We start from the raw sequence: 26,044 nt of genomic DNA, 5'->3' as shown, positions 1-26,044 counted from the left end.
GAGCCTAACTGGGGCAGAACTCACCCAGTCCCCGAAGCATGAACAGGCCCGACCTCAGGCGGTCGGAAGTGACGTAGCCACCGAGATCCGCGGGGCCGCCACGTAATAGGCCTCCGCCTCAAGTCGCCGTCTTCCACCCGGACTGACCCAAAGAGAGGGGAAGTGTGGCCGAAAGCCGCACCACCCGCCCTCACCCGGCATCCAGCGACTCCCAGGCCCCACCGGGGAACCCGGCAGCACCTAACTGGAACTCGAACCCGCAACCTGGACGGTGCCGCCGCGTCGGCCTGCGCGCCCGTGTGGCGGCGCTCAGCGAGCCATGGGCTTCGGCGCTTCCCCACGCGCATGCGCGGCCCTCGGTCTCGGGAGGACTCCGCGGGTGACCGACACGCGGGCCTCACAGCCGCCGGCACTCCGGGTTCCCAGGTCGCCCTGGTCTCCGGCTGGTCCTGACCTGCGGCCGCGCTTCTCCTCCTCCTGCGGCGCGGTGCGGCGGGGAAGCCCTCCGCGGCCGTCCACCCGCGCCTCAGGCTCGCCCTGACACGAAGTGTCGGCGCGGCTTCCGCTTCCGGTGAGTATTGTGTGCCCAGCCGCAGGGCGGGGGCGAGGGGAGGAGGAAGGAGGGAGGCAGCGCTCGCTCCGGCGGCTCCGCGCCCCGCACTCCCGGACCCGGAGCCGGGAAGGTAGGTGCTGTCCCGCCGCCGCGCCGGGGCCGCACGGCCCACCCCCGCTGGCCGGCTCCTCTCGCCGCATCCCTGCGCCCGGCCACTGCGTCACCGGCCCCCCACACGTAACCACCGCTGCCTCCGCCCGCCTTGGGCCCGGGCGGAGGACGTTTTGCCGCCCCGGCGACGTCAGCGCGTCCGGCGTTGCTTGGCTACCCCGCCGATCCCCCGTCCCGCAGCCACTCGGCTCCCCGGGGGAAGCTGACACCGTCACCGCGGGTCTCGGCTGCGTCAGAGCGCCAGGCATCCCACCTTCACGTCACGCCTCTGCCTCACCTGGACGCGCATCCCTCTCCCCCTCACCACGGCCGCTGTCCCTTCTCTCCAGTCCCCCTGCCCCAGATGTGGCAGGAGGAGATGGAGATGCGGGAGGGACCGGAGAGGGTCGCCAGAAAGAAGCTAAACAGTGATAGAAACAAAATGAGAACATCCCAGAAGTCTGCCCTTCACGAGGGACTGAGGGAGAAGGAAGGACCCACCCAAAGGAACCCCAAGCCCCACGGCTGGCCTCGTCACTCCCCTCCACCCCACCCCCCAGCTCCAGCGCCTCTCCATTTTTTCACTAACATTTTCCCATTTACTCTCTCACACCACTTCTCTGCCAGTCTGTAGCTCCATTGTGGTCCACAAATGTGCATTCAATTCAACTCCTCCAGGTGAGGAAGCCACCCAGGACTAGAAGACTGGCAAAGAGGCAGAGTTCCTAGTCAAAGTTAGATTCAGAGAAAAAAATATATATCATTCAACTGAACTGTCTGATATAGAGAGATGAAATTCAGATCTACATTAGTTACCAGCTGCTACTCCAAAGTAAACACTCTCACCTGTGCCATCCACCTCCCAGAGGTCAAGGCGTAGCTCAGTGGTAGAACACTTGCCTGGCATGCACAAAGCCCTGGGTTTGATGTGGTTTTGCCCCAGTTCATCACATGGCTACTTCTGTGCAGTACTTAGACCTTCCAAATGGCCTTCTTTTGACTGTGTCACTTTGGGAGAAGAGGCAGAAAAGCTTATGGAAATAGAGAGATCAACTTAATCGTGGATAACCATATTGATCTTTTAAGAATGGACTAGGGGACCTGCATTCTGTTTTAAAAATCTGTCAGATACATTTTGAGACCTGACACTTCACATGAGGGTGATTTGATTGCCTCTTCTTCATTTAATTCCCAATTAAGTAGCTATTTGGAAGACTTCAGTGGTTGCTTCCTCTTTAGAATGGATTTACTAGCTCTCCTCTCAAGAAGTTCCTGTCCCAAAGCACACAAGCAGAATGTTGCTTGAAGGTTCTAGACTAAGCAGAGAGTACACTTCGTGTAGGCTAGACTGGTAAAAGGAAGAATAATTTCATTCTTGTTACCTTTAACCTGACTCAACTCATTACCTTCTGTACGCATGAGAGGATGGCGGAAAACCAAGCTTAGGCTCCAATTGACTATTAGAATAAAATTCTTCTGTAACATTAGACTTTAAAATATACCTAATTTAAGAAATCTTAATGCTTTGGCTTATATGGTACTTCTCAAGTCCCACATTCCTTTTTCAGCTATTAGAAAAATAAGCCAAACTAGGATACATTGCTCTGGAACTGTTGGTTCTACAATTACAAGTAAGATCTCCAGAAGAAGTATGTAGATTTTGGATTACACCTTCTGTTTCTAATAAGAGAAAGCACAGATAAAATATAGGATATTGTTCATTAGTTTGCTAACGAAGGAAGAAAATTATTAAATTTCTAATACTTTTTTTTTTCTTTTCTCCTTGCAAGTTAAATAATGGCAGAGACAAGTCTGTTAGAGGCTGGGGCCTCTGCAGCCTCCACAGCTGCTGCACTGGAGAACCTACAGGTGGAGGCGAGCTGCTCTGTGTGCCTGGAGTATCTGAAGGAGCCTGTCATCATCGAGTGTGGGCATAACTTCTGTAAAGCTTGTATTACCCGCTGGTGGGAGGACCTAGAAAGGGACTTCCCTTGTCCTGTATGTCGGAAGACATCTCGCTACCGCAGTCTCCGGCCCAATCGGCAGCTAGGCAGTATGGTAGAAATTGCCAAGCAGCTCCAGGCTGTGAAGCGGAAGATCCGAGATGAGAGCCTCTGCCCGCAGCATCATGAAGCCCTCAGCCTCTTCTGCTATGAAGACCAGGAAGCTGTATGTTTGATATGTGCCATTTCCCACACCCACCGGGCCCACACCGTTGTTCCACTGGATGATGCAACACAGGAGTACAAGGTGAGCAAGGAGATGATGCCAATGTGGAGGAAAAGGGAGAAGCAGCAGAGGGTTGTCACCCCTCAAACCTACATACACGGGTACACAATACATATGATCAGTTCTCTACAATAAGAAAAGTAGAGAAGTGTACCCCCAAATTTTCTATAACTATTGCAGCACATTTGGTCTTATGAGTGCATATTGGTATATGTAGTTTCGGAATAGTGAGTGAAACTGCATGGAGAGGATCAAACTTCAGAGAGCATTTTGATTTCTTGATTCTGCTCCCTGCCTTGTTTTCCCATTGGTTGAAATAGGTAACATCATTTGAGACTGACATCCACCAGACTATTTGCATCTTCCCTTAGATAATGAGTAACATGGCATCTGGTTTAACTAATGGCTGAGCCACAGGGTAAATGTCTGAGTAATACAAAGTAGAGTAGCATTTTATCACATATTTTGCTTAATTATATATAACAAGATGTTGAACTATATTTAAGGTGATTTGTGGCTTAAGTAATGAAGTTTTTGTTCTATTTATAAGTGGTTAGAATTGGATGGGAGGACATGGCACAAAGGTTACTTTGAGCTGAAAATGTAGCTTAGTGGGACAGCATGTGCTTACCATATATAAGTTCCTAGGCTTGATCCCCAGCATCATCACCAAGGGGGTGGGGGAAGTTAGCTTTAGCCAGGGACTGGTAGCCCATGCCTGTAGTCCTAGTTACTCAGAGATTAAAAATCTGAAGACCACAGTTCGAAGCCAACCTGGCCAGGAAAGTCTACAAGATTCATTTCCATTTACCCACCAGAAAAGTCAGAAGTAGAGCTGTGGCCCAAGTGATAGAGTGGTAGAGTGCTAGTCTTGAGCAAAAAAGCTCAAGGACAGCACCCAGGCCCTGAGTTCAAGACCCAGAACTGGCACACACACAAAATAAATATGAGCTGGAAATGTGGCTTAGTGGTAGAGTGCTTGCTATCATGCACAAAGCCCTGGGTTCAATTCTTCAGTACCACATAAACGGAAAAGGCCAGAAGTAGCCCTGTGGCTCAACTGGTAGAGTGCTAGCCATGAGCAAAAGAAGCTCAGACCCTGAGTTCAAGCTCTAGGACTGGCACACACACATGCGCGCGCACACACACACACACTGTAGCTTTGACAGCAATAGACAGTTGTTCTTAAGATAATGGATTGGGTCAGGGAAGGATACAGAGTTGATTACAACTAGAAAACTAGATTCAGTGGGAGGAAAACTGGGTGAGCTGCAAAGCAGATGAGGATAAGCAAGTGGCAAGAGATAGGGATAGGCCTGTAGGAAGTTAACATCTCAAATTACGGGCAAAGAAGGGAGTTGTATGAAGAAATGGTGAGATAGATAGGAACTAAACAAATGGTTTAGAAGTGGAAATGTAGGTCAGTGGTAGAATACTTGAGTAGCCCCAGGTTTTCAAACAGATTAGTAAAACAAATGGATTAGGGCTGGGATATGGCCTAGTGGCAAGAATGCTTGCCTCATATACATGAAGCCCTGGGTTCGATTCCCCAGCACCACATATATGGGAAATGGCCAGAAGTGGCACTGTGGCTCAAGTGGCAGATTGCTAGCCTTGAGCAAAAAGAAGCCAGGGAAAGTGCTCAGTCCAAGGCCCAGGACTGGCAAAAAAAATAAAAAATAAAAAAATTGATTAATCTCTGAGCAAGAGATGTGCCAGTACATCCCAGCTAATACCACCACTCCTATTCTTCCCAACCCCTCAGGAAAAACTGCAGAAGTGCCTGGAGCCCCTGGAATACAAGCTGCAGGAAATCACCCGCTGCAAATCCTCTGAGGAAAAGAAGCCAGGGGAGCTCAAGGTAAAGACAGGAGGTCTTTTTCACACCGCCCTCCAGGTCCTTTGCTTCTGAGGGAATTAAGCACTTGCTATTTAATCACCAGTTCTGATTCTGTAGAAAAACTCTGTTCTCTCAAAAAAAGGTTATTTTTTGATTGTTATTCAACACTGTACTGAAATTACTTGTCATAAATTAATTTTTGAGCAGAAGGATGAAAGAGATGAAGAATATGGTAGAGTACCTGTTAGCAAGTGCAAAGCCCTAAACTCAAACCCCAGCAATTCCAACAAAATAAAACAAAAAGAAGACTCTCTCCTGAGAGTGCCAAAATAGGAGCTTGTTAAAAGAATTGAGGAAAGAAGGATCTGAAAGATTCCCTGGGGAACAAGGGAGAATTCCCAGAGCTTCCCACTGACATTAGGGCCAACCATATTCTCATAACTCAAGTAAGGATAAGTTGGCTAGATCACGTTGCTTCATTCCTTCCCCTCTCCATCCTCACCTGTAGAATTCCGTCTATCTTCCAACTCAGACAAAAGCTACTTCCCCTTCAGTATTCTGACCCTTCACAAATTAACCTACTTAAAGTTTATGTATTTTTGCCAATTGCCAGTGGCTCATGCTTGTGTCCTAGCTACGCAGAACGTTGAGATCTGAGGATTGAGATGCAAAGCTAACTAGGCAGGAAAATCTATGAGACTCTTATATCCAATTAACCACCAAAAAGCCAGAAGTGGAGTTGTAGCTTAAGTGGTAGAGCTCTAGCCTTGAGTACAAAAGCTCAGAGACAGTGTCCAGGCCCTGAATTCAAGCCCCAGGACTGGCGCGCGCACACACACGTGCACACTCGCGCGCGCACACACACACAGAATTTATATGCTTTTGTATCTTTTCCATAGCAGTTCCTTATTTGCAATGTGGTATCTTGCTACATGAATTCTTTCTTCTATTGGACACTGAACAGTCAGCAGTAGCAGCAAAAATAGTACCATTAAATAATATTGAGTAATATTGAGTCCTGTGCTTTAATTTGTTGGTTGTCTGTGACCTTCCAAATTTATACAGTTGTACTAAGTCTTGAAATTCTGCCCAGGTTGGAGGTCTAAGAGTTCATGCTAAGCGTGGAACAGGTAGGATATAGAGAAGCTACAAAGACAAATAGAAGATCCTGAAACCATCTTTGACAGGGGTAAACTTAGATATACTGTAAGGTAGATATTATCATTCCATGTTTACATAGGAGCAAATGAAACTGGGATAAGTATCTAGTCCAAAACCATAAGGCCAATAAGTGACAAAACCGGGGATACTAACTTTTTTTTTTTTTTTTGTCAGTCATGGGGCTTGAACTCTGGGCCTGGGTGCTGTCCCTGAGCTCTTCAACTCAAGGCTAGTGCTCTACCACTGGAACCACAGTACCACTTCTGGTTTTCTGGTAGCTACTTGGAGATAAGAGTCTCACAGACTTTCCTGCCAGGGTTGGCTTTGAACCATGATCCTCAGGTCTTAGCCTCCTGAGTAGCTAGGATTACAGGCATGAGGCACCAGTGCCTAGCTGAGACTAACCATTTTCGAATCAGTAAATTTATTTATTTCTTGGGGTTAGAGTCATGCTTCAGGTGGTAGAGCACCAGCCAAGGAACGAAAATGTCAGATAGGGAGTTTGAGTCCCAGTCTCAGGCAAAAAAGGAAAAACAAATTTATCTAGCTCTTGACATAGGTGTTTGACCATAGCTATCAATGATGAACAAAAACACAATCCATGCCTTCCTTGTACTTAAAAGTCAGGTGAAGAGAATAGGTAATGCCATGTTAAAGGCTTCTGCAAGTAATGAGTGGAGTTGAAATTCAGGGATTACTGGAAAGTAAACATAGGTTTTGAAATATAAACACTAGTTTTCTTTTTTTTTTTAATTTAATTTATGTATTAATTGAACACAAATTTTTTTTTTTGGCCAGTCCTGGGCCTTGGACTCAGGGCCTGAGCACTGTCCCTGGCTTCTTCCCGCTCAAGGCTAGCACTCTGCCACTTGAGCCACAGTGCCGCTTCTGGCCGTTTTCTGTATATGTGGTGCTGGGGAATCGAACCCAGGGCCTCGTGTATCCGAGGCAGGCACTCTTGCCACTAGGCCATATCCCCAGCCCGTGAACACAAATTTTTTTGACAAGGTGTTGTGCAAAAAGGGTACAGTTACATTGTGTACATTTCTTGTGATATCTTATGCCCTGTTTTACTAGTTTTCTAATAATGAGTGATAAACAGAAAACTAGGGCTGTGTGTGTGTGTACTCAGACTTGAACTCAAGGCCTAAGTACTGTCCCTGATCTTTTTTTTTGGGGGGGGGGGGCCAGTCCTGGGGCTTGGACCCAGGGCCTGAGCACTGTCCCTGGCTTCTTCTTGCTCAAGGCTAGCACTCTGCCACTTGAGCCACAGCACCACTTCTGGCCATTTTCTGTATATGTGGTGCTGGGGAATCGAACCTAGGGCCTCATGTATACGAGGCAAGCACTCTTGCCACTAGGCCATATCCCCAGCCCCCCTGATCTTTTTTATATTTTGTTTTTGCTGGTCCTGGGGCTTGAACTCAAGGCGTGGGCACGGTCCCTGTATTTTTTTGTTCAAGGCTGGTGCTCTACCAGTTTGAGCCACAGCACCACATCCAGTTTTCTGGTGGTTAATAGGAGATAAGAGTCTCACGGACTTTCCTGCTAGCTTTGAACTGTGATCCTCAGATCTCAGTCTCCTGAGTAGCTAGGATTATAGGTGTGAGCCAGGATGCCCAGCGAAATTAATTCCTTAAACATTGATGGCCCTCACTACCAGTCCTCTGAATGTGTGTCATTTTAAGCTATCTCCAGGGACACTGGAAGCCTGTGTTCTTGCATGTACATGATGGGCTGGGAGCAGCTCCGTCAGGCCCCACACCCTGTTGACCCAGTCTTCCTCGTTTCTCAGAGACTAGTGGAGAGTCGCCGGCAGCAAATCTTGAAGGAATTTGAAGAGCTTCATAGGCGCCTGGATGAAGAACAGCAGATTCTGCTTTCACGATTGGAAGAGGAGGAACAGGACATCCTACAACAACTGCGGGAAAATGCTGCCCATCTGGGGGACAAGCGCCGGGCCCTGGCCCACCTGGCTGCTGAGGTGGAGGACAAGTGCTTACAGTCTGGCTTCGAGATGCTGAAGGTTTGACCTTTGCCCATGCATAGTTCTTCAGGCCAAGTCCATTATAGCTTTGCAGTCTAGTCTGTCAGCCTGGGCTGCTCTCTCCCCCTGCTCAGCTTCCCTAAGCCCAGCTCTCTCTTTTTTTCTATGGGAAGGTTCCTCTGACTTCCCCATGCCCTTGTATCATTTTTGTGTTATTTATATTTTGTCAACAATCAAAGGCTTAATTTATACCAAAAAAACCCTTCTTTTGTAGGAAGAAAGTCTGAAGTATTTAGATGTGCATTAAAAGTTTCATTTATACAGGCCTGGGGCCTGTAGCTCATGCCTATAATCTTAGCTACTCAGGAGGCTGAGATGTGAGAATCAAAATTCCAAGCCAGCCCAGAAAGTGTTTTTTTTTTTCTTTTTAAGTCCTGGGGCCTGAACTTCGGGCCTGGGCACTGTCCCTGAGCTTCTTTTGCTCAAGGCTAACACTCTACCACTTAAGCCACAGTTCCACACTCTTCTTTGTCTATTTATGTGGTACTAAAGAATTGAACCCAGAGATTCATGCATGCTAGGCAAGCACTCTACCACTCAGCCACATTCCCAGCCCTGTCTCTAAGGGTTTTTTTTTTGTCTGTGCCAGTCCTGAGGCTTGAACTCAGGACCTGAGCACTGTCCCTGGCTTCTTTTTGCTCAAGACTAGCGCTCTACCACTTGAGCCACAGCACCACTTCTGGCTTTTTCTATATATGTGGTGCTGAGGAATCGAACCCAAGGCTTCATGTATAGGAGGCAAGCACTCTACCATTCGGCCATATTACCAGCTCCCTGTCTCTGAGTTTTTACACTCAAGGTTAGCACTCTACCACTTTGAGTCACAGTACCACTTCTGGTTTTCTGGTGGTTAATTGGAGAGAAGAGTCTCACTGACTACTCCATGATCCTCTTATCTTAGCCTCCAAAGTAGCTGGTATTACAGATGTGTGAGCCTCAGGGCACTGGCTTTCCTAGAGACACTTATCTACAGTTAGCCACCAAAAAAAAATAAAAGTGAAAAAATTGCTGGGGGTGAAGGTGTGGCTCCAGTAGTAGAGCCTAGCCTTCAGCAAAAGAGCTGAAAGGCAGGACCTAAGTCCTGAGTTCAAGCCCCAGGACCAAAACAAGAGAAATTTCTTTTAAAGTTTCAGCTCCCGAGTCTGTGCTGCGTCCCTGGCCAGTTAGTTCACTTTTTTACATCCCCAATAAATCCATCCGTCTCTGTGTGGTGGACTCTGGAGGGACGTGGATTTGAGTCCTACTTGGGTTACCTCCCCCGAACCCCATAAATGCAGCTACCATTGCTTTCCAGTACTAGAATTTGATTTACCTCATGCTAAAAAGAATAGAAACATAACTTAAATGATATTTGAAAGTACAGATTATATTTTGTTTCTTAAATGTCAATGGGATCTCTAAATTTTTTTGAAATAGTTCTGCTCTAAAGATGCATAATGCCGGCCAAGCGCCGAAGCTCACACCTGTAATCTTAGCTACTCAGGAGGCTGAAATCCGAGAATCGAGGTTCAAAGCTAGCCCAGGTAGGAAAGTCCATGAGACTTATCTCTAATTAACCACCAGAAAACCAGAAGTGGTACTGTGGTTCAGAGTGGTGGAGCACTAGCCTTGAACACAAAAGCTCATGGACAGGGGGCTGGGAGTATGGGCCTAGTGGCAAGAGCACTTCCCTCGTATACATTTCCTCAGCACCACATATATAGAAAAGGCCAGAAGAGGCACTGTGGCTCAAGTGGCAGAGTGCTAGCCTTGAGCAAAAAGAAGCCAGGGACAGTGCTCAGGCCCTGAGTTCAAGCCCCAGGACTGGCAAAAAAAAAAAAAAAAAAAAGCTCATGGACAGAGCCCAGGCCCTGAGTTCAAGCCCTACACTGACAAAAATAAATAAGTAAATAAGCACAATGTTGGTAAAGCCGATTATTTTATCTTAGATATCAAATAATCTATTTGAATTAGAAAAGCTGCAATGTATACTTATTTGCATATTATATATTACATATTATTTCCTGTGTCGTTTAACATTGGTGCATCTGCTTTCCACATTAAACTTGAAAATCTTTGTGAAGCAGAGATTTATTGTCTTTGTCTTCTTTTTTTTTTTTTTTTTGGCCAGTCCTGGGCCTTGGACCTAAAGGGCCTGAGCACTGGCCCTGGCTTCTTTTTGCTCAAGGCTAGCACTCTGCCACTTGAGCCACAGCGCCACTTCTGGCCATTTTCTGTATATGTGGTGCTGGGGAATTGAACCCAGGACCTCATGTATTCAGGAGGCAAGCACTCTTGCCACTAGGCCATATCCCCAACCCATCTTTGTCTTAACCCCCACATATTTTCTAAATCAGGACTAGTACACATTTACTAATGAATTATCCAGTGCCAGATAGGGGCTACCAAACCACAGTGGGAAAGTATGATTATTTTCCTATGCCACCAGCCTGTACTGATGATCATGGAGACTGAAGTGTGGTCAGTATTTGAAGGACAAAGTAAGGAGCTGATCAAATTTCTGTCTCGTACTGGGAGCTGCCAGTGTCCTGAAGAAGCAAAGACAAACATGAGAAATCATTTGGGAGTAATACTAACTGCCATGCTTCATGATGACCAGCAGTTGAAAGTGGATTGGGTTGACAGAGACACTTAGTTCCTTTTGAAGCTCTTCCCCTTGAGTTGTGACCTTCAGTTTGCCCAGGGACTGTTTTTCCCCTGCTGGGCTTGAACTTAGGGCCTGGGTGCTGTCCCTGAGCTTTTTCAGTTCAAGGCTAATGTTTTAGGTGCCACTTGAGCCACAGCTCAGCTTTCAGCTTTTTCTTTGTGGTGGTGGGAGGTGGGGGGGTTACTTGGAGATTAAGGGTCTCATGGACTTTCCTACCTGGGCTGGCTTTGAACAGTGATCCTCGGATCTCAACCTCCTGAGGTGTAAGGATTACAGGCATGAGGCACTGATGCCTGGCTTACCCAGGGCCTATTTTACAGATCTAGAACTTCGGAGAGAGGTGGAACCTTTTGTCTTCATGATTCTTGAATATCAAGACAAATCTTTCTCTTTTTATTTCTCTTTCCCTGTAGGATGTCAAAAGTACCCTGGAAAAGTAAGTGATTTGTGTATCTCTTTGAGTTAAGTTTTGGGTTGAGGAGTCCAGAAATGAGTTGGGGGTAGAAAGAATGAGATGGGCATACAAAGTCTGGGAAGGATATAAGGAAAGATTCATTCATCCACGAAGCACAATTCCTTAAGAGTAACAACCACTGGCCTTTTTCCCTTGGAGCATGAGGATGTGGTTGGTAAGAAGAATGATAATATAGAACCAGATTCTTTTTTTTTTTTTTTTTTTTTTTTTTGCCAGTCCTAGGCCTTGGACTCAGAGCCTGAGCACTGTCCCTGACTTCTATTTGCTCAAGGCTAGCACTCTGCCACTTGAGCGACAGCACCACTTCTGGCCTTTTCTATATATGTGGTGCTGAGGAAGCGAACCCAGGGCTTCATGTATACAAGGCAAGCCCTCTTGCCACTAGACCATATCCTCAGCCCTAGAACCAGATTCTATTTGTGCTCTGGATGGATTCTATCCAAACAAAATGGCAGGAGAAAAGGGCTGAGAGAACCAGAGATGATTATTCATTTGCATGAGGTACCAGAATGCCCCTAGGAAGTTCTGAGGCTCATTCTCAACATAAGGAACTGTCTAGGGTACCATATAGCTCTATAAAGAAAACACTTGTCATCAAGGAGGAGGGAGAAAGTGGGGAGATGGAAATTTTTACTTATTCACTTTTACATATTCACTTGACTAAAGCTTCCTCTGATCCTGTCTTTTCTTCCCCTACCTCCATGTCCCTGCTAGATGTGAGAAGGTTAAAACTATGGCAGTGACTTCGGTATCCATAGAGTTGAAAAAGAACTTCAGCCATTTTCCCCGACAGTACTTTGCCCTGAGGAAAATCCTTAAACAGCTAATTGGTAAGTTGTTCACAAAAGGAAACTAGCAGAGAAAAGAAAGTCTTTAGATCCTACCTATGAGCTCAAATTCCTTCCTGCCCACACACTCCCACTCTGCTACCTAGCTTTCAGTCTCATCCTGAGTCACAGTGAGAAGCCTTAGGTGTCATGTATTTTAACTTAAGATCCACACCTTTATAAATAGGGACCCAGAAAGGTTCCCTAAGAACCTTTCTGGCTTAGGTTAGAATTTACCTAAGTCATAAGATAGAGTGATCATATAATTTATTAACTCAGCTGGGACAATCTTGAGAGTGAAAAAGAATGTCATTATTATTAATACATATGCAGAGAAAATAATTGTGCCATTCCAGGAAAGCAGGTTCTTCCCCTCACGTGCTTCTTTTTCTATTTATTTTATTTATTTATTTTTTGGTGTCATATTGAGCTCAGGGCCTTGTGCTTAGTAGGCAGGTAGTCTATCACTTGAGCCTCAGCCCTCATTTTTTTGGGGGGGTGAGGGGTTGTCATTTGTGGGCCTGAACTCAGGACCTGAGCACTGCCCCTGAGCTCTTTTTGCTCAAGGTCTTGAGCCCCAACGCCACTTCCAGTTTTGCGTGGTTAATTGGAGATAGGTGTCTTTTCTTTCTTTCCAGCCTACAGACCTCCTCCTTTGCACTTCTGTACACATGATATAAATGTAGGTGTGAGAAAGGAAGAAGATAGAGCAGGAATCTAGAGCCCTGCAAAGTTAAGGAAGATCTTAACCTATTTGAGAGTCTGGGTTCGTGAATCCATTGTTCTTCCCTTCCCTTAGGCAAAACCATGGATTGAGAAAGTTAGCCATCTGGTGGTTTTAAAGAGCCCAGCTTTGTACTAACGAGCTGGAAAAGTGAGACTAGGACACTTAGCAATTCCTGTCCTCATTTACCTCCCTTCTCTGGCATCTTCTCAGCGGATGTGACCTTGGACCCTGAGACCGCTCATCCTAACCTCGTCCTGTCAGAAGATCGCAAGAGTGTCAAGTTCGTAGAGACTAGACTCCGAGATCTCCCTGACACGCCCCAGCGTTTTACCTTCTACCCTTGCGTCTTGGCTACTGAAGGTTTCACCTCAGGTCGACATTACTGGGAGGTGGAAGTGGGCGACAAGACCCACTGGGCAGTGGGTGTGTGCCGGGACTCCGTGAGCCGAAAGGGCGAGCTGACTCCACTCCCTGAGACTGGCTACTGGCGGGTACGGCTGTGGAATGGGGACAAGTATGCAGCCACCACCACACCTTTCACCCCTTTGCACATCAAAGTGAAGCCCAAGAGAGTGGGCATATTCCTAGACTATGAGGCTGGCACACTGTCTTTTTACAACGTCACAGACCGCTCTCATATCTATACCTTCACTGATACTTTTACAGAGAAACTTTGGCCCCTCTTCTATCCAGGCATCCGGGCTGGTCGGAAGAATGCTGCACCACTTACCATCCGGCCCCCAACAGATTGGGAGTGACAGGTTGGCAAATAGGTTTTATTGGGATGAGGCAGGGTCAAGAGCTTCGGGCCTTCATTCCTGTGTCCCGCTGAAATGTCTTGGTGTTTCCTGGGTTCCAGGTCAGAGTCATCTTGGAGAAACACCTTGGCGGTCTCTCTGATGGTTTGGTTAGAGGAATAGGTAGGCCTGGGCTGCATGATAACACTGAGGCTCCCTCCTCACCCTAGGAAGGAAGCCTCACTCCCAGGGAACTGTAGCCCTGCCATCCATCAGGTTTCCTATTGCACAAGGACAGGTCAGGAAGGATGGAGAGGCTTTTGCAGAAACAAAGAAGTCGAGGAGAGGGTCCAACTTGCCCGAACAAGATGAAACTGAAACTTTTAGTGGTTTGTTTTTGGTTTTGGACCCAAAAAACTATTCCACTTTGTTCCTTGAGGAACGTTGGAAAAAACATGAAGCACAGTTGCTGTCATGGGTCTGGAAGTTAAGCAGTTTTTTCTGAGGACAGAGATTGAGCATCAAGAATGTTAGAAGGGGGGCTGGGAATATGGCCTAGTGGCAAGAGAGCTTGTCTCGTATACATGAAGCCCTGGGTTCGATTCCCCAGCACCACATATATAGAAAATAGCCAGAAGTGGCTTTGTGGCTCAAGTGACAGAGTGCTAGCCTTGAGCAAATAGAAGCCAGGGACAGTGCTCAGGCCCTGAGTTCAAGGCCCAGGACTGGCAAAAAAAAAAAATGTTAGAAGGGGGGCTGGGGATATGGCCTAGTGGCAAGAGTGCTTGCCTCATATACATGAAGCCCTGGGTTTAATTCCTCAGCACCACATATATAGAAAATGGCCAGAAGTGGCACTGTGGCTCAAGTGGCAGAGTGCTAGCCTTGAGCAAAAAGAAGCCAGGGACAGTGCTCAGGCCCTGAGTTCAAGTCCCAGGACTGGCAAAAAAAAAAAAAAGAATGTTAGAAGGACGATCAGGGAAAAGGGCTAGAGAAACATAATCCTAGAAACTAATAAAGAAGAGGGAGATATCTTTGATCTTATTCCCAGGGTAAGGCTGCCATTATGAGCAGGATGGCCAGAAGTAGGGAACAAGGGACATGGGAAGAAGGAAAGAGTGGGATGAAGAACTCAAGTCCTTGTGGAGTTTGCTTCTTGCCTACCTCCTTACAGTTGGTTATCTCCAAGAAGTTGCTTACCTGGCTCCTCTCCAGAGGTGAAGTGGGAGAGATCCTGCTAGACACATCTACCCTTCCACAGTTTTCCCAAGAGAAAATGATAGAGTCAGGTATTAGAGGAAAGAGGTGTGTCTACCTAAAGCCCCTAAAGACTGTCACTAAGTACTCCCAAGTTGTCATCCCTGTTACCTGGCTCAGGTATCTTAGGAAAGAAGGAAGGGAAGAAGAAAAGAAAGAAGGGTAATGGAGTCTAAAGGAGTCTTTCTCACCCTAATGACAGGGTAGAAGAGGTTGGTATATGTAAGGAAGGACCAGATAGGCAACTGCCTTTTTCCAGTGAGCATCTGATCCAGAACTGAGTGCTCACAACAGCCTTTTGCTTGTTTGTTACCATCCTTCACCATTCACCATTCCCCTTTACAGAGAATGTATATCATTTTTTATCTTAGGCCAAAATAACCTGTAGGGTACACTGTCAAAGGTAAAGTGATGCATGTCAAACCAAACTAAAACAACTTGGATTATCTGCTGCTCTGAAGACTGAGACAAGAAACTGCAGTTTATTGAGGGCATTGAGTTCCTCCTACCACCTCACCAGGACTTTGTCCACTCTCCTCCTCTACCTTTGTGCCTTGACTGTGGTTCTTTGTGGCCAGATACTTCAGTTGTTTAAAAAAAACAAAAAAAACAATATGAACAAAGGATCCACTGAAGTGATCTTGGTGTTGTGTGATAATTTGATAATAGCCTTATGATGATGTATAAGAATCCCTGAATATGAAAAATGCCTATTAATGGGCCTTACCTTAAGTGCTTATTGAGCACTTGAGTGCTTGATTGGGAATCTAAATTTTAACCACATGCTTCCCATTGACATTTATGAAATGCTACACTGAGGAAGCCTTAGCTAATCTTCCTGTGGGCTGAAGGCCTGGTTCTCTACCCGGCCTGGTGGGAGGTCTGTAATGGGAGGAGTCTTACCTTCTCCTGACTTATGCTGCCCTTCCTATCTCAGAACTCAGTCCACTTCTTTCAACCCCAACCCTTCCATTCCCCAGCTTGCATCCCTCAGCTTCTGACCTCAGGCACTGGGAGTCAGAGGTAAACATGGGGGCATCAAAACAAATGGGAGACATCTAGCGCAAGTGTATGGCTGCCTTGCTTAGGTTGGGCTGTATTGGTGGAGAGAGACTGTTAGAGGATACTGTTGACAAGTTTAACAGGTTTTTGTGCCATGTTGGGAGTTGGGAACTATTCATTAGCAAGTGAAGATTACCTGTTTCATGACCAGGCTGTGTAATACCGAATGTATTTCTTTGTTAAATGGAAAAGTGGAAGTAAGCTTGTGTTTACTGAGGTCCAAGAGCTCTCCATATTATTCCCTCTGATCTGATCCTTTCCATTTTTACTCCCACAGGGACCAGTACTTTGTGTGCATGCCTGCCTGAACTCAGGGCCTGGGGTACTGTCCCTGAGATTTTTTTTTTTTTTTTGGCCATTCCTGGGGCTTGAACTCAGGGCCTGGGCTCTGTCCCTGAGCCTTCCTGTGCTTAAAGCTAGCACCCTACTGCTTGAGCCATAGCACCACTTCTAACTTTTTCTGTTTATGTGCTACTGATGAATCGAACCTAGGGCTTCATGCATGCTGGGCAAGCACTCTTACCAGTAAACCACATTCCCAGCTCCTGTCCCTGAGCTGCTTTTGCTCAAAGCTAGTGCACTACCACATGAGCCACAGCTCCACTTCTGGCTTTTTTTAGTTTATTGGAGATCAGAGTCTCTTGGACTTTATTGCCCTCACTGGCTTCAAACTGCTATCCCCAGATCTCAGCATCCTGATTAGCTAGGATTACAGGGGTTAGCCACTGGTGCATGGCAAGCAATAGTTAAAATAAAAACTATAAACTAAAACCCTCTATTCCTTCAATCTAGATGTTCTAGGCATCTGGCTTTGGCTTCTGGAGCATGGAATGGGAAATGGGGTATAAACTCACCAGTTTAGCTAAATGAAGAAACTAGATTTCTGTCCTGGAAATATCCAACAGCTTAAGATTCTTTCCTATTGTGCTAGTAGCCTCTCTAGTCTTTACTTAATACCATGGTTTTGAGGACGCCTGAAAGGAATCTAAAATAAAGGCCCTGGAATGCCTGGGAGTGGAGGGGGGAGGATGAGTTGACAGGTGCGCCTGTGGGGCTTTGGGCCAAGGCACTACATTTCCCAGGAGGCCTCGCGCGGGCGGAGGAGGCGGAGCCTGCGCGTACGTCCTCCATCTGCGCGATGGCGGGGCCGGTGAAGGACCGTGAGGCCTTCCAGAGGCTCAGCTTCTTGTACCAGGTGAGTCGGCGAGGGGGGCGTGGGAAAAGGGGCTCGGTGCCATCGGTCTCGTAGTGATCGCTCGGCGTCCCCAGGCCGCGCACTGTGTCCTAGCGCAGGACCCCGAGAACCAGGCTCTAGCGAGGTTTTACTGCCACACGGAGAAGACCATCGCCAAGAGGCTCGTCCTGCGGAGGTGAGGGGTGCACGCCCGCCGCGCGACGGGGGACAGAGGGCGGGGCCCAGCAAGCACGGGGGACGGACGGCGGGGCTCTGCTCACCTTCGCCTCCGCCCCCAGGGACCCCTCGGTGAAAAGGACCGTGTGTCGCGGCTGCTCCTCGCTCCTCATCCCGGGTCTCACCTGTACTCAGCGCCAGAGACGTGAGTGCTGCTTCCGCCCGTCGCAGGGCGTTTGCGGAGCCCTGGGGAGGGCCCGGCGGGTCGCCAAACTGCTCCTCCGGCTCCTTAGATGGGTGGGGGCTTGGGATTGCGGGAGCCAGCCTTCTCCCGCTCCCACTCCACTTAAACTAAGGTCAGGACTTGGCTTTTCTTCCCCTACTCGTCCGTAGAAAATTGATCATGCCCTAAAAGAGGAGCCTCGCAGACGAGGTAGCCATTCGTCAAGAAGTGTCAAGTTTCTAAGATTTATAAATGCTAGGTTCATCATTGTTATTCGAACTACAGACTGAAAGAGTAACTATTTTTGTTAGTCGTGGAGCTTGAACTCGAGGCCTGGGCGTTTTCCCTGGGCTTGTCTGCTCCAGGCTACCGCTCTACTACTTTGACCCACAGCTCCACTTCGGTTTTCTGGTAGTTAATTGGAGCTAAGAGGCTCATGGGCTTTTCTGCCAGATCTGGCTTTGAACCCAGAGCCTCAAATCTCAGCCTCTTGCATTGCTAGGATTACAGGCTTGCAACACCAGAACCAGGATCAAGAAAATTTTAAGCAGTGTAGAAAAAAGGCTTTCACTGAGAAAGGAGATTGTTTTGTTCTCATACAAATATTGGTAGGATTTCGATAGCGAAAATCTAGGCCTGGGTTAGGATTCCCAGACAAGAGAATGCTTGCCCTCAGACAATGAGGGTTCTGGATGCTGGAGTTTCAGATAGGCAGGGGCAAGAAAGAGGTAGGGTTAAAGAGGAATACACCAAGCTGGGGATGTGCCTTAGTGGTAGAATGCTTGCCTAGCATGCATGCATCCCTGGGTTTGATCCCTCTGTACCACATAAACCTTAGTGGTGCTGTGGCTCAAGTGGTAGAATGCCAGCCTTAAGCAAAAAGAAGCTCAGGAACAGTGCCCAGACTCTAAGTTCAAGCCCCAGGACTGGCACAAAAATAATAATAATAGGGAAACACCATATTTTAAAGAGTTTAGTTAAGGAATTTGGAATTTATCTTAAACTAGTTAGAAGAGATTGATTGAAAGTTCCATTCTGCTTTTGGGTTTTTGTTTTGTTTTTTTTTGCCAGTCCTGGGCCTTGGACTCAGGGCCTGAGCACTGTCCCTGGCTTCTTTTTGCTCAAGGCTAGCTCCCTACCACTTGATCCACAGCGCTACTTCTGGTCATTTTCTATATATGTGGTGCTGGGGATTCTAACCCAGAGCTTCATGTATACAAGGCAAGCACTCTTGCCACTAGGCTATATTCCCAGCCCTGAAAGTTCCATTCTAGAGAGAAGTAGGAGTGGGATTCCTACTGAAAAGTAGTGGAGGCAAAACTGGTGCAGACCGTTGCTCCTCAGAAGCCTGGGCTCTTCCTTTTCCCACCTTTACCTAGGCCGCAGGGGACAGCGTTGGACAGTACAGACTTGCCTAACATGCTGGCGCAGCCAGCGCTTCCTCAATGACCCCAATCATCTGCTCTGGGGGGACCGGCCTGAGGCCCAGCTAGGGAACCAGCCAGGTGAGCCTTGGTAGGAAAAAGGGGATACCCTGGGGGATGCCACGGTGGAGGCATGGACATGTGGATGGATAGCTGTGGGGACTGGTTAGGGTAAATGGTGCCCAGTCTTAGAAAATTAATTGTGCTCTGATTCTGCTCTTCTACCCAGATTCCAAAGCACCACAGCCCCTGCCAAACACATCCCCCCTTCCTAAAGAGAAAACACAGCCTGAGGCTGCTGCAGCCACTGGGGATGGAGTTACCTCTCCTTCCACATAAATAAAGTTGAACTGTGTTTGTGTGAGTCTGTGATTCTGTTCAGTGGGCATTGGAAGTCACTGTCAAATCTGCCTTCATTCCTACATGTCTGTACTCCCACAATGCAGGGAGCTCCCATAGGCCAGTTGGTCCCATGAAGCAGCTCCCATTTCCAGGGATAACAGAAATGTGGTTGAAAGAATACCTCATGACCTCACACCTGTCATTCTAGATCCTCAGTAGACTGAGATCTGGAGATCGTAGTTCTAAGCCAACGCAGGCAGGATAGTCTGTGAGACTCTTTTTGCTCATTCAAACCTTAAGAACTTTTCTGACAGACTTGTTGGATTCAAAACAAGAGACACACAGGAGATCTCAGAAATAGCCATGTGTCTGGCTGGGAATATGGCTTACCAGTAGAGTGCTTGCCTTGCATTCGTGAAGCACTGGGTTCGAATCCTCAAAACAAAAGGCCAAAGTGGCACTCTCAAGTGGTAGAGTGCTAGCCTTCAGCACAAAGAAGCCAGGGACGGTGCTCAGTTCCTGAATCCAAGCCCCAGGATTGGAAAAAGAAAAGAAAAAGAAATAGCCATGTACAAGCCGCAGTCCCAACATCTGTTGCCTTCCAGTGCATGCAAATCAGAAAAAGACATACTTCATCCTGACTCCAGGCCAATGCATAAGGATGACTACCTTGACCCTGGTCTTTATGTCTGCCAGGGAATTCCAGCTAGACGTGAACATCATGAAGGTCATAGGAAAGTTTGTTAGAAGACAAAATAGGGGCAACATGGCCCCTGCGTGTCCTCCCTCCCAAGGGCACCTGCAGCCAGAAGGGCAGAGCCAGCCCGCTGGGTCCCTGTATGCTCTGTCCAGCCGGGAAGGGTGCAAGTGTGCGACCCCTGGGTGAAAGGAGACACACAGTGCAATGAGCATGGTGGCAAGCTTTGTGGATGGTGGCAGCATGGGCTCCTCCAAGCAATCACCTCACCAAAATACCCATGATGGGCCAAAGACGGATGATGAGAACCCCAGAACCAGCAGTGACAGTTCAGATACAGACCCCAGCAAGACCCAACGGCTCCATAGCCTGAAGAACAGGAAGAAAGCAAACCTTGTACCACCCAGCAGAGGAAAAACAAACTCCCCAGCAAAACCCCTGCAGGTTACCCACTAATGCTGCATGAAGTCAGGAGGAGCATGCGCACATGACCCTTGCTCCTCATCCTAACTGCATTGCTGGGCCAAGAGCAGGTAACATTTTTGAACGAAGATCAGCTGTATGTGGTCCACCAGGTTCTGTGTGGAAAGGTGATGGGCTTTGGGTTTTTTGTATTTTTTAAAATCAGATTATCTGTGTCAGCCACCACAGGTTACTTTCCACACCAGAATCCACCACAGCAACATCAGTCAAGAGCCAGGGAGCCATTGGCCCTGACATCCTTAAACACAAATGCAGTCCTGATTTGACTGTTTCAAAGGGTTTGCTGTGTATTTCTTCCCTTTTGACAGACTATAACCTTGCAGATCTTGTGGTTGGAAGCACAGCCACTCAGTCTTCGACCAACAGAGCAAAGTATGCCATAACCAGACTGGGACCCAGAAAGACCAACATAATTCACATGATTTGTATGCAGTGTGAAGGAACCAAAGCCCTCTTCTCACAGTGCTGCAAATCTGTATTCCCTTTACAATGCACGTTTCTGTATATGTGTTATACTGACTCCACTTCTATCCTTTGGAGACTGGGAGGGTCCCTAGAAAGGTAAATGCTATCAAGAGTAGAATTTTGTACCTGTAGATCAGTTATTTTTAAAAGGTCTGTTTAGCGGGGTGCTGATGACTAATGCTTATAATCCTAGGTACTCAGCTGGCTGAAATCTATAGATAGAGGTTTAAAGCAAGCCAGGCAGGGAAGCCTGGGAGATTCTTATCTCCAATTAACTTCCCGAAAACAGGAAGTGGTGTTGTGACTCAAAGTGGTAGAGCACTAACCTTGAGGTAAAGAGCTCAAGGACAGTTCCCAGGCCTCTCAACCAACAAAGAGAGAGGGAGGGAGGAAGGAAGGAAGGAAGAAAAGAGTCTACTTGTATCCAGTGCTGGTTGCTCCAGATCTGGGGATCGATGTTCAGTCTGTGAGACTTATTGCAAATTAACCACTGAGAAGTCAAAAGTGGTACTGTGGCTCAAGTGGTATAGTGCTAGGCTTGCAGGGGAACTCAATCCCAAGAAACAGAGAAGACACCATTTAAGACACTGAATTAGGGGCTGGGGATATGGCCTAGTGGCAAGAGGACTTGCCTCGTATACATGAAGCCCTGGGTTCAATTCCCCAGCACCACATATATAGAAATGGCCAGAAGTGGCGCTGTGGCTCAAGTGGTAGAGTGCTAGCCTTGAGCAAAAAGAAGCCAGGGACAGTGCTCAGGCCCTGAGTCCAAGGCCCAGGACTGGCAAAAACAAAACAAAACAAAGACACTGAATTAGGAGTCTTTATTGGAGAGCCGGAGGACTGCTGGTGGACTCTTGTCTCAAAGACCAGCATCCAGAATGCAGCTAGCACACAGCTTATATAAGCCAAAACACACAAAAGGTATGAGGAATTTATCCTAACAAAAGTGTTATACAGAAGCAAAGAAAACCAAATGAGGACACATAAACTTAATGAAGGTGTTAAATACAAATAAAGCATCTTAAGGAAACTGGAGAAAATCAAGGGCCAATTATCTAAGCTAAGTAAGACTTTTCTGGAGCTTAACAACTCAGGACACATTTGTAATCCAAAGAACGTCCTCTGTCACTTCTAGAGTTTTTCAGAGCTGGGTAGAAAGCTCCCTTCACCCAGAAAGGCCACCAGGGCTAGGACAAGGCATATTGCTTCAAGGCAAATTGCTTAGACCCACTCTCCTTACCTCACTAGCTTTAAGCAAGAAAAGAAGCTCAGGGACAGCTCCCTGGTCCTGAGTTAAAAGTCTTGCTTTTGGGGAGGTGTCTGTCTGCCTGTCTGTCTGTCTCTCTATCTATTTAATCTGTTGGTCCTCGTGCTTTAACTAAGGGCCTGAGCACTGTCACAGAGCTTACCCCCCACACACAAGGCTAGCACTCTACCACTTGACCCACAGTTCCACATGGAGCTTTTTTGGTTAATTGGAGATAAAACTCTCCTGGCTTTTAGTCCCCCAAGTGGCTTTGAACCACAATCCTCAGATGACGACCTTCTGAGTACCTAAGATAACTGGTATGAGCCACTGATGCCTGTTTAAAAAAAAAAAATGTGATGTACGAAGGATATGTTCCTGAAGTCTACCAAGTATTATAGTGCATTTTAGCCTAATTCACTCTCTGTATGAAGTTACAGAAGTGGCTGTAGATGACTGGGAATTTTGTCATTTGTATTAAGCCCAGATCTGTTTCTCCAATCTGTGGTTCATGACACTGTAGCTCAGAGAACACAGAAGTATCTCAAACACAATGAATATGCTCCTGAAGCCATGGTTTCCTGCCCTATTGTTTCCTGCAGTCTTGCCAGAAGATGTTTCTAAGATGATTGCTGATGAAACACAAGTTGTGGATATGAGACTTACGACTGAGGACTAGTACCAATGAAAGACTTATTAAATTGAGAAATCCTGAGGGGGTGTGGGGAAGAAATGTGGCAGAAAAAGACAGTCCATGGCACAGACCCTCAGTCCATCTCAGCCATCTTGTTCCACTTCAGGATTACAGAAATTGGGGCCTTAGGTTAAATAGGGCAAATTGCAGTCCTTGAAGACACCTTTCAGATTGGTGGGCCTTGTTTCTATTTCCTGTAAAGTCCCAGTGCCAAAGATTTTGTGCTTCATCATTATTTCCTCATTCTTTTAGTCTTTGTCCTTCATTCTTTTGTAGCCCCCAGTCCCTATTTCAGTGTCTGCAGATTATGGTTTATCCACTTGTTCTACCACCTGTAAGTTCTTTGGCCTGGCCTACTACACGTGTGTGTGTGTGTGTGTGTGTGTGTGTGTGTGTGCATGTGAGTGCGCTTACACGCGCTGATCCTGGGTCTTGAACTCAGGGCTTGGACCTACCTCTTGGACCACAGATCTGCTTCTAGCTTTTAGGTGACTAAAAGTCTCCTAAGACTCCTAAGTCTCTGAGACTTTCCTACCCAAGCTGGCTTCAAACCACAATTGAATCTAGCCATTGGTGGCTGACAGCTGTAATCCTAGCTACTCAGGAGGCTGAGATCTGAGGATCTCAGTTCAAAGCCAACCCAGGCAGAAAAGTTCATTAAGACACTTATCTCCAATAAACTACTCAGAAAAAGCCTGAAGTGGCACTGTGGCTCAAGTGGTAGAGCACCAGCCTTGAGCACAAAAGACTCTAAGGAACAGTACCCAAACCCTGAGTTCAAGCCTTAGGACCCAATTAAAAACAAACCTTAAGAGGGTGAGTGACACTGTTCAAAAAGAAATATACTCCTTACCTGACTTATGTAACTGTGACCTCTCTGTACATCACCTTCCCAATAATTTTTTCAGTCGTGGGGCTTGAACTCTGGGGCTTGGTGCTGTCCCTGAGATCTTCAGCTCAAGGCTAGTGCTCTAGGCTGGGAATATGGCCTGGTGGCAAGAGTGCTTGCCTCGTATACATGAAGCCCTGGGTTTGATTCTCCAACGCCACATATATAGAAAATGGCCAGAAGTAGCGCTGTGGCTCAAATGATAGAGTACTAGTCTTGAGCAAAAAGAAGCCAGGAACAGTGCTCAGGCCCTGAGTCCAAGGCCCAGGACTGGCAAAAAAAAAAAAAAAAGGCTAGTGCTCTACCACTTGACCCACTGCACCATTTCTGGTTTTCTTGTAGTTAATTGGAGATAAGAATCTCATGGATGTTCCTGTCTGGGCTGACAATGAACTGTAATTCCAGATCTCAGCCTCTCGAGTACATAAGATGACAGAGGTGAATCACCAGTGCCCAGCAATACAATACTTAAAAATTAAAAACACACACACAGGCTAGGAATATGTCCTAGTGGTAAAGTGCTTGCCTTGTATACATGAAACCTTGGATTCTATTCCTCAGTACCACATATATAGAAAAAGCCAGAAATGGTGCTGTGGCTCAAGTGGTAGAGTGCTAGCCTTGAGCAAAGAGAAGCCAGGGACAGTGCTCAGACCCCAAGTCCAAGGCCCAGGACTGGCAATATACAGACAGACAGACACACACACACACACACACATACACACACACACACACACACACACACACACACAATTGATCCTTAGATCGCAGCCTCCTGAGGCAAGCTAGGACTCCAGGGGTGAGCCACCCATACCCAGCCACTGCCTTCATTTCTACTAACTCATATTACCATGGTTCAAATGGTTCATGCCACTTGCCTAGCAAGTGCAAAGCCCTGAGTTCAAACCCTAGAACAACCAACCTTCTTATTTTTAATAAAAATACCTAGCAATAAACCTAATCAAGAAGATTAAAGACCTCTACAATGAAACACAAAAACACCAAGAAATTGATGGGAAAGACCTCCCATGGTCATGGTTGGACAGAGTTAAACTGTTGAGCTGCTTATAATGTGTGGGATTTTAGAATACAAGGGCAGGAAGTGGCTCTGTGGTTCAAATTGGTAAAGCACTAGCCTTGAGCACAAAAGCTTAGAGACACCATCAAGACCCTAGGTTTAAGTCCCTTGTGTGCCTGCTTACCTCTCTCCCCCGCTCCCAATAAAAGAAGGAAGAGGCTGGCAAGGAAGCAGTGTTTGAATCAGGCTGATCCCCTGCAGCTCTCAGGGTTGAGGAGCCCCTAGTTGTCTGCTGTTTGGCCCTGAGGCAAGTAGGGTTAAGGATTAGAGTCTCCCCAATGACTCAGGTGCATTGGGTGGTTTGCATATCCAAGCTGTTCTCTTGAGACTGTCTTACTTTCTTTACAGGTGCTAACCTTGGGAGGAGTATTCTTTGCCTAGTTTGCTTGGCTCTGTAGTCAAAATATCAGTGCAGTTAAAGCACCCTAACCCAGGCAGCGCAAGGTTAGATTGTTGCAGGCCAGGCCTACAAGGTCTCTTTGACATCAAAAGTTCCCTGAGCCCTGAGCAGTGCAGCCCGGCGGTTGGCAGGGGAGGACACTTCATCCGTGTTAGTTGATGTAGGGATGATCCCTGTTGTCTGCACTGCAAAGTGGAGAAAATGACAACCCCAACCACTTCTCTCTTTCCCGTTGCTCAGATTCTTCTCTTCTCCTTTCTTTCCACTTCTCAGCATCCCTGGAACCTTGTGTACATGCTGAACTGTTGGGATTTAGTACATTCTCCATGTTTGCCTGTACATGTATGTGTTAAAATTTATTTTAAATGTTCTTCTTTGCTAATCTGATTACATCCAGTTGAAGCTCCTTCTTCCTTCATCCTAGGAACTGTGGCTGGATCTGTCCATGGTGCTGAAAGGAATAACAGGTCAGATCTCACTGACTTCACTAATGGTTGCTGCCTTCTTGCTTGCCTGCCTGCCTTTCCTCCCTCCCTCTCTCCCCTTATCTCCCTCCCTCTCTCCCTCCTTTCCTTTCTTTTCTTTTCTTTCATTTTTGTGCCTGTCCTGGAGCTTGAACTTGGCACATAGGTGCTGTCCCTGAGCTAGCCCTTGACCACTTGAGATATAGCTCCAATTCCAGCTTTATAAAAAAATTTCCAGTACTGAGGCTTCAACTCAGGGCCTGGGCACTGTCCCTGAGCTTCTCTGCTCAATGCCAGCACTACCACTGAGACACAGCACCACTTCTGGCTCTTTCTGTTTATGTGGTACCAAGGAATCGAGCCCAGGGATTCATGCATGCTAGGCAAGCACTCTCCCACTAAGCCACATTCCCAGCCACTAATTCCAGCTTTTGGTGGTTAATTGGAGATGAGTCTCACAGGCTTTTTTGCCAGGGCTGACATTGAATTGCAATTCCAGATCTCAGCCTCCCGAGTACATAAGATTACAGGTGTGAATCACTAATACCTAGCTCATCTACATTTTTATTCTAT

At 47.0% G+C, this 26,044-nt stretch overlaps 1 protein-coding gene and 1 pseudogene across 3 annotated transcripts; both read left to right on the top strand.

Annotated features, from left to right (window-relative positions):
* Positions 1 to 19,069, top strand: Trim39 (tripartite motif containing 39). 3 transcript variants are annotated; one of them, XM_048348143.1, is made up of 11 exons: positions 1 to 571; positions 2,494 to 2,953; positions 4,698 to 4,793; positions 7,729 to 7,959; positions 11,041 to 11,063; positions 11,817 to 11,932; positions 12,867 to 13,051; positions 16,982 to 17,082; positions 17,186 to 17,268; positions 18,666 to 18,791; positions 18,940 to 19,069. In XM_048348143.1, exons 2-11 carry the CDS (start codon positions 2,501 to 2,503, stop codon positions 19,047 to 19,049), a joined length of 1,524 nt encoding a protein of 507 aa, XP_048204100.1. In that variant the 5' UTR covers positions 1 to 571; positions 2,494 to 2,500; the 3' UTR covers positions 19,050 to 19,069. The 3 variants fall into 3 exon arrangements, with proteins under 3 accessions (XP_048204100.1, XP_048204098.1, XP_048204099.1); XM_048348141.1 differs by lacking the exons at positions 1 to 571; positions 16,982 to 17,082; positions 17,186 to 17,268; positions 18,666 to 18,791; positions 18,940 to 19,069 and adding an exon at positions 600 to 683 and having other exon boundaries at positions 12,867 to 13,840; XM_048348142.1 differs by lacking the exons at positions 1 to 571; positions 2,494 to 2,953; positions 4,698 to 4,793; ... (2 more) ...; positions 11,817 to 11,932; positions 12,867 to 13,051 and adding an exon at positions 16,800 to 16,907.
* An 893-nt stretch (positions 19,070 to 19,962) lies between these two features.
* LOC125353526 lies at positions 19,963 to 22,625 on the top strand (annotated as a pseudogene).
* Positions 22,626 to 26,044: the final 3,419 nt, after the last annotated feature.

The sequence above is a fragment of the Perognathus longimembris genome, chromosome 6, assembly GCF_023159225.1.
Source record: "Perognathus longimembris pacificus isolate PPM17 chromosome 6, ASM2315922v1, whole genome shotgun sequence".
Classification (NCBI taxonomy): Eukaryota; Metazoa; Chordata; class Mammalia; order Rodentia; family Heteromyidae; genus Perognathus; species Perognathus longimembris.
This window is presented reverse-complemented; position numbering and strand designations above follow the sequence as displayed.